Source organism: Colias eurytheme, chromosome 11 (assembly GCF_061535395.1).
Source record: "Colias eurytheme isolate Ceu_HAF_F1 chromosome 11, ilColEury1 Martin Lab GWU primary, whole genome shotgun sequence".
NCBI lineage: Eukaryota > Metazoa > Arthropoda > Insecta > Lepidoptera > Pieridae > Colias > Colias eurytheme.
The window spans coordinates 11,609,186-11,621,478 of record NC_142990.1 but is presented as its reverse complement, the minus strand read 5'-3'; the positions used below and the strand labels follow the sequence as shown (position 1 = coordinate 11,621,478).

At 31.6% G+C, this 12,293-nt stretch overlaps 1 protein-coding gene across 1 annotated transcript; it reads right to left on the bottom strand.

Annotated features, from left to right (window-relative positions):
- Positions 1–1,707: 1,707 nt before the first annotated feature.
- On the bottom strand, positions 1,708–4,239 carry LOC149904883 (uncharacterized). The gene has a single exon (XM_090107110.1). The coding sequence runs from the start codon at positions 4,237–4,239 to the stop codon at positions 1,708–1,710; it is 2,532 nt and encodes an 843-aa protein (XP_089963236.1).
- Positions 4,240–12,293: the final 8,054 nt, after the last annotated feature.

Here is a 12,293-nt window from a genome sequence, read left to right as displayed (position 1 = left end):
CTCGCCGCACGGCTTACAAATAGAGCAAAAAGTGTCGTTATAACATTTGGTCCCCCGTTTCTTAATGCGCAATAAGGAACTTCGTTCCAAAAATATTGGTAATTTTATACCCTTACTCAAGTGTTTGTAAGTTTAATATTATTTTATTGCCTATGGAGGCAAATAAGCAACAATACGTTAAAGGATGAGGAAAACATTATGTTTTTCTTCTTTGTCAACATAAATGCTATGCGTCATTATATTCTGTTCAATGGTAAAATATCTATGTTATTGCACGCCTCATAAGCGAAGCGTTGAGGTGGGTACTACTGTCACTTCGCGCAAAACATCTGATTTTTCAAAATTAAAATGTCTTTATGTATCATACATTGCACTTGTAAGATAATACATACACACACATATTAAGAAAAAACACTATTTTTAACGTTCATGATATTTTTGATGTCATTTTTGTTATTTAAACTAGTTAAAAAACAGTTTAAAAAAGTTCTGTCTTGGACGTCCGTGTGTCTGTATGTGCGGATCCTTTTTCTTGTTAACACGATAGCGACCGAAATACTTTACTAATCGAGTCTTTTTTTTTCTCTTACGCTTGAGTATGCTCAGGAATAGAACCCTTTCATTTTTCAGGGTCTGATTCGATGTGGTTTAATTGTTATTAAATAAACAAAAATAATAATTAATAAATATTTATTAAAAAAAATTATGAGGCGTGCACTTTTAGATTTTCCAAATTTTTCTATAGTACGGTTTTTGTTAATATAAATGTTTCTTAGAGAGGGTTTTGCCCTTTTCATATTTTATCGTAAAAGCAATAGTTTTTCTAGGACATGCCTATCTAAGCAGAGCACTTTTCCTAACAAAAGTGATGTGTGTATTGAGACCGCTTTAACACACGTTAAAAACTTTATAACAAGGCTGCCTAGTCCCTACTTTATTCCTAGAAACACCGATTTGGTATGAGATTTCTAAGACGAATATATAAAATAGATTTACAACTGTGATTTTTAATTCGTAGCAAAATAATAAATCTACATGTGACAAGCCGCCCAAGCAAATACAAATATGACTTCCAAATAAACACATTTATTATACGTATTTATCTCGAGCCTAATATTCTGAACTAGGCTATAAGTCTATACATTATCGAATATTAGAGTTAAGTAATTAATAGTAAATTACTACTCCTATATTTCAGACTAGCTGCGTTCCGCGTGGCTCCACTTCTTTTGGTCTTAGCGTGATGATATTATGTAGCCTATAGCCTTCCTCGATAAATGGGCTATCCAACACTGAAATAATTTTTCAATTCAGACCAGTAGTTCTTGAGATTGGCGCGTTAAAACAAACAAACTCTTCAACTTTATAATATTAGTATAGATTAACCGGTAGATACATAGCTTTCCAATTCATTTCGGGACAAAACTCGAGACTATATTTAGCTTAACCATGTCTTCGTATATCCATTGCAAGTCTAATCGAATTGTATCGAAATTGTCACGTATTGGCTTGAAGAACTTGTCCTAGATAAGCCGAATGGCAACTATTAAGCTGGCGCACGTGTCCCGAATCCAGAGACAAGCCATGTATCATGCTTTGTCTTTGATTTATGCTGTTATGTTTCCTTTCTTCACTGTACATTGAATGAATGAATGAAAGCCTTTATTGCAAGAAATTTACAAGTAACAATAATTATTTATAGTTTAACTAGGTTTCTTCTGGGTATCTTGCTTGTCTTTCGACAAAAGCCTCCTCCAAACTCTTCCATGATTGCCTTTGAAGTGCTATTCTTCTCCAGGTCACTCCTCCTACAATTTCCTTTAAATCATCTTCCCATCTAATTTTTTGTCTCCCTCTGTTCCTTTTTCCTTCCCTGGGATACCATTCCAAGAGATCTTTAGTCCACTTTCCTTGTTTATTCCTCATTATATGCCCTGTCCAACGCCACTTTAGAGATTTGACTGTCTTCACAATGCTTTGTAATTTCGTCTTCTTTCTAATATTGGTTATTTTTACTTTGTCGCGTCTTTTAATTTTTAACATGCTTCTCTCCATTCCTTGTTGGCACACCTTTAGTTTTTGTAATTGTTTTTTGGTTAAACACCATGTTTGGCAACCATAAGTCATCACTGGGCGTATGCATGTATCAAAAACCTTACTCTTTAACGTCTGGCAGATATCGTCGTTTTTAAAAATATTTTTCAAGGACCAAAATCGTTTCCAAGAACTTGCTACCCTTTGCTCTATTTCTTTTGTCATAAGATCATTGGGAGATATGATCTGTCCCAGATAAAGATATTCTTCTACATACTCTATGTACCTGTTGTGGACTTCTATTGGAATTTTAGTTCTATTGGTCATTATTTTTGTTTTTAATGTATTCATTACAAGTCCTACTTTTGCGCTTTGGTCGGCAAGCTGTTGTAACATTTTTTGTAGAGTTTCAGGTGTTTCGGCTATTACAATGAGATCGTCTGCGAATCTTAGATGGTGTAGGCGCTGGCCATTAATGTTTATACCACAAAGGTCCCAGTCGAGATTCCGAAAAATACCTTCAAGAACAGCCGAGAATAGTTTTGGTGACATGGGATCCCCTTGTCTCACCCCTTTCTGTATTTCAAAGTCTCTTCCAACTCTCTCAAGCCTAATTTTAGCCGAAATGTGACTGTAGATGTTTTTGATGAGGTTTATATATTTTTGATGGACTCCCTGTAATTTTAATGCCACCCAAAGATAATCGTGTCTTATAGAATCAAACGCCTTGCTGTAGTCTACAAATCCTATATAGTAAGGTTGATTATATTCATTACATTTTTCTATAAGTTGTTTAATAACAAAAATATGATCAAGTGTTGAATAATTGCTTCTGAAGCCAGCTTGTTCTCGAGGTTGTGATTCATCCAAGGTGTTTGATATTCTGTTTAGGATTGTTTTAGCAAATATCTTGTATAGGTTAGGCATTAAACTTATTGGTCTGTAGTTTTCTATTAATTGTTTGTCTCCTTTCTTATGCAGTAAGATAATCGTTGTGTCGGTCCACTGTTTAGGTATTTGTTCAGTCTGATATATTTCGTTAAATAATTGGGTAATAATCGGGAGAGTCTCTGATGCAGTCTTCTTTAAAATTTCATTGCTGATTTTATCATCGCCTGGTGCTTTGTCGTCTTTTTGGGATGATAGGGCCTTTTCTACCTCACTTACTAGAAGCGGTGGTATTTCTCCATTTTCTTCATCCATGTTATAAACTTGATTTTCTATAGGTAATGTAGCGGTGTCCTTGTATAGTGTTTCGTAGAATATTGTAGCAGTTTCTAAAATCTTTTTTCTATTTGAGCTTGTCGTGTTAGTTTTTGTATTTTTTATTTTAGGTATCCAATTTTTGTCTTGACTTAAAAGTTTTTGTGCTTTTTTCACTCCACCCGTCTTTTCTATTTGCTCTTGTATTAGTTTAATTTTTGTTTTCTTTTTAAAGTTTCTTATGTTCCTATTGATCTGTTTACTAATGTCTTGTATTTCTTTCTTGTTGGATTTTCGATTTTTTAATAGTTCTTTCCTAGTTTCCAAAAGTTTTCTTGCTTCGTCCCCCACTTTATCTCTCTTAACTTTCACAGATATCAAGTTTTCTTTTAATTTTATAAGGTTCTTTTCTAATACGTTATATTTGAATAAGACTGATTTATCGCTATTTATCTGCATTTCGTTATTGAGTGTATGGCCAAAACTTTTCAACACATCATCTGGAATTGGTGGAATTTTCTCATAGTTTTGTTTTATGAATTTTCTTGACCTTTTTGGTTCTATTGATTTTATTGTACCTCTCAACAATCGGTGGTCTGAGTTAAAGTTAAGTGTATTAATGACTTCTACGTTTTCAAAATATTGTGGCTTATTTGTGAGTATAAAATCGATTTCGTTGCAGGTTTTGGCGTCCGGGGATATCCAAGTCCATTTTCTCTTAAATTTCTTCTTAAATAGTGTGTTCATGATTTTCAGGTTAAATTCTAATGCAAAGTTGATTAATCTTTTTCCATTATCATTTCTTTTACCGTAAGTATGAGGGCCCATAATCTCGTTTTCAGATTCTGTTTTTTGACCTAATTGACTGTTGAAGTCTCCCATTATTATTAAATTGTCGTACTGTGTTTCTTTTAATGCATTTGTTAATAATCTATAGAAACTGTCTTTTTCTTCGCTATCAGTTTGTTCGTGTGGGGCGTAGGTCTGTACAATTGTCCACATTTTGCTGTAACCTGGTATATTTATCTTTAACATGATTATTCTATCCGATATTCCTATGAATTCTACTACTTCCTTTTTAAGAGCAATATTTAATAAGAAACCAACGCCATTCCTTCCTTTTTCCTTACCTTTGTTGAAAAATATATATTTACCTTCTACTTCTAACAATTCTTCTTCGTTTCTTTTTGTTTCACAGATACCTATTATGTCCCAACGTATTTGTTCTATGGCTAGTTCAAATTCTGCTTGGCGTTCCTCAGTTCTCAAAGTGCGGACATTAAATGTGGCAATGTTGAATTTTCTATAATTTAAAGTTTTATTGTAGGATGCGGTTGATTGGTTTGGAGGGTTGTAGTCTGAAACCCCACGGTGACAAGCCGGATTGGGGAGTGCTATATTAAAAGTTCTTCTAGTTTGTAGTTGGTCTGTAACCAGCTGTCGGGATTTTGTTAGTTTTTTGCAGAGGAGGGGATAGTGGAGAGAGAGTTGCTTCTTACTCTCATAATATCGAAAGCATTTTTCCTGTGAGACTTAGATATTTCTGTCAGTTTTTGTTTGTTGTCCGGGATGTTTTTATTTGGTGATTCTGATCGATTACGTTTACGTTTTTCATTCTTGTTTTTGTTATCACGTACTATAAGTTTATCGTATTTTATCACTGCGTATCTTCCTTTTTCCCTTTCTTCAATTAGTTGTTGTTGTAATAATTTCCTTTTATCCAAAATATCTTTTGGGTAGTCCTCTACAATGTACACGTTTTTAATCTTTTTCTTGCTCTGTATTACTTGTTCTTTTTGCCATAAACTCAAGAAAGAGATAAGAACTGGGCGAGGCTTATCACTTTGCAAATTTTTCTTACCAAGGCGGTGTACTTTGTTAATATCAAAAAAAAAAACGGTGTCAAAAACAGACAACTGTCACTATTATGACTTGACTTGTCAATTGAATCAAATCAGATGTTATAACCTCTTAATTACTGTTATTATGAAATCAATATGCCACTAATAATTCTTCAATTTTATTATTTAAATTGTTCACGGGCACTTTCACTATGTTTTATATGTATTTCTTCCAAAGTTTGTGCACTTAAAACAATTGAACTGGAATTATTTACACTGGGTATGTTTTCGTACTTGTTGACACTTTGACAGCCGGTAACTAATTCTGTACATTATGTGGTCGTAAATCAAGCGTAGTCAGTCCTAGCAACTCTTTTGTGGTTGGTTGGATTGGTTAATGGATGCAAGACATAGTAGAAAGATGATTGTTTTTCTTAAACTATAAGAAACGGAAGGTAAACTTTGTTTAAATCTTGTTAGAAAACCTACAATTTTGTAATGTGCTTAACTCATATTTTCCACAAATTTACATTTCAATTGAGTAAAATAATGACCACGTTAAAATAATTTAAGATTATCGTAACTTATTTAGATCTCCTACTTGAGAAAGTTTTAAGATAGTCCAGAACTTTCCAGCAGTAGCGAGCCCGGCGTTTTCCAGTAGTAGGTAGTACCTATTTTTAAAACTGTGACATTAATTGCAAAATGCATTATAAACATATACTAATTCTTTATTATAGTAATATACAACGCCCACAATATTCGAATTCCATTTCAAGTCGTAGTATTAATCTCAATTAATAAAAAATTGCGTATATATGTACCTACATAGTGTTGTAAGATCCTTGAAACTTCAATTAAGCATTGTCATTTACTCGTAAACATAGCGGAGATATTGTTACCAATTTAATCAGTAATTAGTTACCTCCGGGGATGTCAGGGAGGTCTGTTTACAGGGCACATTTCCTTACCTCTAGGTAACCATGGTAACGTTGGTAAGAATATAAGTGACTTGGCTTATAGACCGGGAGATACTGACACAAAATTTCGAGTCATTTGTAACAGGATGGCGGTTCTACAGGGGTCTTAGTACGCAATGACAAAAAGAAAAACGATGGCGTGAACGCTGGTACCGGCGGCTTAGTCGCGTGGGCGTTAGTCGAACTCGTCGGAAAATAGCGAAAGTCAAACGATTTGTAACAGTATGGCACTTATTTTTCCTGTAAGTTTGAGGATCAACAAATATAAATACAAAATTTCAAAGATCTATGTGTTGGAAATCTTCACTTATATACATTAATAATAAATTAAGTTTTCAAGTATGACAGCACTTTTTCCCCCTACTAGAAGTATGGCAAATATAATAATGGTCACATTTTATCAAATACTCTCCAAAAATCCAAATGCAATACTGGTACAAAAAGTTTGGCGAAATAAAAATTTTTTGCAGATTTTCGGCGGTATGGCGACCATTTGGAATCGTCCGAAAAGTATGGCATGGCGATTTTCGTAAATGGCTGCACGACGATAGTTACCTGTGCAAAAGTTAGCCTGGTACAAATGGTTGAATGATTGTTTTATTTAAATCAACACATTCGCATCGGTATGGCGGGCTGTAAGTCACACCGGAAAAGTATGGCATGACACTACCGCCTACTCCTTTTTTATGGGCTATCGGTAAATTCTAAAATTTTTGTGTTACAAATCGTTTGACTTTCGCTATTTTTCCGACGAGTTCGACAAACGCCCACGCGACTAAGCCACCGGTACCAGCGTTCACACCATCATTTTTCTTTTTGTCATTGCGTACTAAGACCCCTGTAGAACCGCCATCCTTGTTACAAATGACTCGAAATTTTGTGTCAGTATCTCCCGGTCTATTAGCTTGGCTTGGCTTGTGTTTAATCATTTCATTTTGTAGTTGTTTTGATAGTGTACCTTATTTATTAATTTATTTAATCATTTATTGTACCACACCATTTAATATTATAATGTACAGTATAATAAATATATCTGTTTGGATGCGAAGTACAAAGGGTGACCTTATCGCTTAAAAGCGACCTTATATCGTAACAGTAGCTCACTATGTAGTATCATGTATATAATAGCAAAAACTTAAAGATAGAAATTAATAATTTGAATATATTTTTAATTAATTAGCAAATTGATTCAATCAGTGAAATAGTTTAGGAACTAGTCTTAAATTATTTGTAGGTACAGAAAGAAATGTTTTCAATTATTTTGTGTAACTTTAAGATGTGGGAATATAAACTATTGGACGACTCAAAATGCAAAGCATGAAGATCTCTGCGATCGCAAAACTATTTTTTTATTATTTTTATTTATTTCATGTTAACGATCAAACAAACAACCTTTACAGACTTCATATTTTTTGGACATAATGACATGAGGCCAGAGAGATAAGGCAACACCTAGTATTGCTACGTTCCTACTAACGAAGTCACCTAGATACCCAAACCTTAGAATAGTTGACAAATAGATCCCGGATTATAGTCACGTAGCTGTACTGAATTAATCTCAACTAGTATGCGCCTTGTATCTTGCACTAATAAGATCACGTGACTTCCTACTACTAGCATTGGCTTTCTTGTACAGTGATTTGTCTTTGTATGGCTATTTTGTTGCTGTATCTTTAAATTTTTATCATTTGAAAGTGCTTGAAGAAGTCTATTAGATTAAGGAATAGGTGAGCTTGAAGCTTTAAAGGAATGAAAGTAAACGTTGAACTTACACATGTAACTTGTAAATGTCCTTTTTTTCATATTTCTTACGTATTAATAAATAATTCGTGTTATAATCCATACTAATATTATAAATACGAAAGTAACTCTGTCTGTCTGTCTGTTACTCAATCACGCCTTAACTACTGAACCAATTTGCATGAAATTTGGTATAGAGATATTTTGATACCCGAGAAAGGACATAGGCTACTTTTTATCCCGGGAAATAGGATAGGTTTTATCCCGGAAATCCCACGGGAACGGGAACTATGCGGGTTTTTCTTTGACTGCGCAGGCGTAGCTGCGGGTGGAAAGCTAGTAAAATATAAACTATAATGAACTCTATAAGTAATTATAACTGCTTGAATATAATTTAAACTTTTACAAAAGTATCTGACTGATAGGTATAGTTTTGAAATTAATGCCATAAGTCATTTTTTGTTCCAAAAGAGGGAAGACTCAAAAGGTGCCTCAAATACCTTTAGCCTAAGATTATATTTGCAATATTCACCTATCTATTACAAATGTAAAAGGAAATAAGCTATATAGATTATTGTGCAGACCTCTCCCAAGGGGTCCGACCCGAATTGAAATAACCTGACGTAGTGTTGCCGTTTTCAAATAATATTCAATTGGTAAATGCGGCAGAATATTTGAGAATTGAATTTTGTTAAACGAGTACAATATTTTGTAATGATGTTCGGATAGTCGGTAGTGGAAGTGGGTAAATAGTGTTTAAATATTAGTGTTGAATTTTAAATAATAAAATTATTAATTTAACAAATAAAAGAAATAAAAATGTTATAGGCAAATTCTTTATCCATGAAAATATATGACCTTCAATTATTATAAGTAGATTTCTACGGTGATTCAAAAATTCAGGAAGACTTGACATTAGTTTTTTCTACTATTTTCTATATATATAATTTTTTTTGAGACAGGCACGAATTATAATATAAGAAATTTAATTGGATTATATAAATAAGCTTTTGAATAGTATATAAAACTACTTCACTATGGAAAAGTAACTTAATGTAGCCTATGATATTTATGTAATAATGACACAGGGAAAGAAAAGAAACAACAAAATTTAATCACACATATCATTTTATTAAGTCAGTAGCTAGGCTCTTCTCTATATTCAATTAGATAAACATTAATTGACAATTAATATAAATTATACTTAAATTACGGGTACAAAAATAAAAAGTAAAAATTGTTATCTACAATAACCTTCATACGACATACATGATAATATTATTTTAGGTTTTATCCTTAAATGTAAAACAATAGTTAATGAATTTAATACATTGAGATGTATATATGGAGACGACACCGCCTACATCACTTATGTTCCGCTCAACATAAGCCATAATTATGGCTTAACTGCACGCTCATTTTTTATTTGTTTTAAAGTGAAACGCATCAGATATGCCTTCGATATTGCACAAATAATACGGAAAAGTGACTAACATTACTTTTCATCGGTAAGTACCTAACTAGATAATAATTTTTAAAACTTAGAGCAAAAAAATGGCGCACAGATTTTGTTCGTGGTGTCTCCTCCATACGTAGTAATATTATCTCAATGTTTTAATATTTTATATTTTAAATGAGTAAAACCTTCTAGCATATTCTAGTATTATTTTAATTTAGTTCTGTTGTTTTATAACATTGTATAAGTATAATAAAGGGATATTGAAAAGGAATATACATTTTCTTGAGTGATTTTTTTATGGTGACCATATTTCTTTTGTATATCTTTGGCAAAAGGAGATTGATCTATGACGTCATAAAACCCCATACATAAAACAAATTTCTATCCGTTGCTTTCATTTTGTAAATGTACTGGGATTCGGTAGCTCCCGTTTTTAATGCATTGCTGAAATGCAGCAGAAATAAATGTTTAACATGTGTTTTATTTCATAAAAATTCTACGAAATCCAATCGGCAAGCCTATAGTGACTAATGGATAAATAATATTTTTTTAAAGAATAACCTCGTGGCTTATGATAAATAATAATTTGTTAACCACAACTGAAGAAAGACAAATTAGGTATTAATTTATGTAATTTAACAATATTTGGAGGTTGCTAAAACGAAAAAAAAGGAAACAAATTTGGAAGCCAACAAAAAGAAAATTGATGAGTCATTTTCACAAAAGGTTTCTATAAAATCCAAGCCAATGTAATGTTTCATTTTAAATACGTTTTTAATACAATATCCTTTTAAAAATTACACAGAATCCCTCGGGATTGTTCCACTTTAAAATATTGCAAATATTGGATGAATAATGGTAGTTTCACACTTGCCATAAAAATTGTATCATGCATCGTAAACTTCGACTATATTTTCAATAAATCCACTTATATGACGTAGGATGGAATTAAAATTGAATAATATATATTTTTGATTATATTTCGTGTTAGATAATATATAATACTTATGATTAACTTTGTGCGTTTATGAATAAATTATACTAAAATATAGCTGTAATAAAAAGTAAATGTTTTTACACTTCATTCTTTATATTTTCGTTCAATTTCCCCACAGTAAATTGTATAAGTGAAAGTCACACTTTCATTACATTCCCATGATTTAACTTTAAAAGCTTAATTTGATGCGTGCGAAGTCGCGCGGCGGTATTAGCTTGTATTAAAATGAGTATTAAAGTAACATGGTAAAGTGTATAAAAGTTTTTGTAAAAGTAAAACTAATATAAAGACTTTGGTTTAATTTTAAACAAAAATATTTGGTAGAATAATTATTCTTTGGTATCTAATATAGGAACGTAAACAGCGAATAATGATGATGATAAAAAGAGTTAAATTGAAAATGTACTTTACTGGTTTGATATTAAGGTTGTTTTTAATTCGTTACTTATTTCATATGCAATTAAATAAAAGGCATAAGTTCAAAAAAATAAAAAAATCTATTTCATCAAAGGGTCAGAGCTATTTTTAGTTTCTATCAAATGGATGCCTTTCCACTACACGGTAATGGACCCAGTATAAAGGTCAAAGGCCAAAAAATATGAATCAGTGCTGAAAAACATTTTTTTTTCAAAGTCACGTAGGTATATAATATTATTAAATGGATATAGTTATAGGTACTGAATTAGTTTTACCATCATTAACTTTTTAGAAAGTTGTTTTGCTTGTGCAAATGAAATTATGTAAGTACCTAACTTTGATTTTTTTATTTAATAATTTAAATAAAATAATAAGGTTATTAATATTATAAAAAATTAAGCTACCCAACCTCGGCTTCTTTTCCATTTATTAAACGTAGTCATGCAACATTCATTCATTTCTATCTATTTTATGTATCAAAATTTATCCATATCGGTTCAATACTTCAGGCGTCAAGGGGTAACAAATAAATGAACATTTTTGAAAAATTGCTTGCATTTTGGTTTTCTATTCTAAACTGTAAATAAACATAAGAAATATATATATATATATATATATATATAAAATATATATATAAAATATATATAAAAACATAAGAAATATATATATATATATATATAAAAACATAAGAAATATATATATATATATATATATATATATATATATATATATATTTCTTATGTTTATTTACAGTTTAGAATAGAAAACCAAAATGCAAGCAATTTTTCAAAAATGTTCATTTATTTGTTACCCCTTGACGCCTGAAGTATTGAACCGATATGGATAAATTTTGATACATAAAATAGATAGAAATGAATGTATATATATATATATATATATATATATATATTTCTATATATATATATATATATATATATATATATATAGATATCTCCATGGGCACTATGTTGATCAAACGTGCCATATAGTTAGTAATTATTTGATCCGTTTTCACTTGTTGATCCGGTTGGTATTTGTGGATCCATTGCCACACCACCGTCCGTATGTGGATCCGAACGGAGCCACAAGTGTCACCATCAGTAATAATAATAATTACGTGCTTTTTATACAAATCCACCTATTTTGCGTTTTAGCTCTTGTTGATCCGATTCAAATGAGCCAATCAGAGCCCACCGAGCTCAGCCATTGGTCTAATTGTTTTTTGAATACAATGAATGAGTTTACAATTTTCAATTTGCTTGGCAATCCGTTCAAGAAACGTGCTCCCTCGTATGTTGCCGTTCGCCTTCCATAATTTGTTCGGATCTTCGGGAGGGCAAGATAGCTAACTCGTCTATTAGGATAACTTGGCGATTTGATGTTGAGAATATAATATTAATTGTATTTATGTTTTTATGTAGCGCTTTGCGGATGAACATACACGTTTTATAAAAGTATAATTGTTTTAAATTCATTATTTTAGTGTCGTCGTAGATTTTATTTGTAGAAGTTAAAAAAGGATAGTTAAAGATAGTTTTAATGATTTTATTTTGTAAAATTTGGAGTGGCGCTAATTTATTTTTGTAAGCACTCCCCCATACTTCTATTAAATACATTAGTTG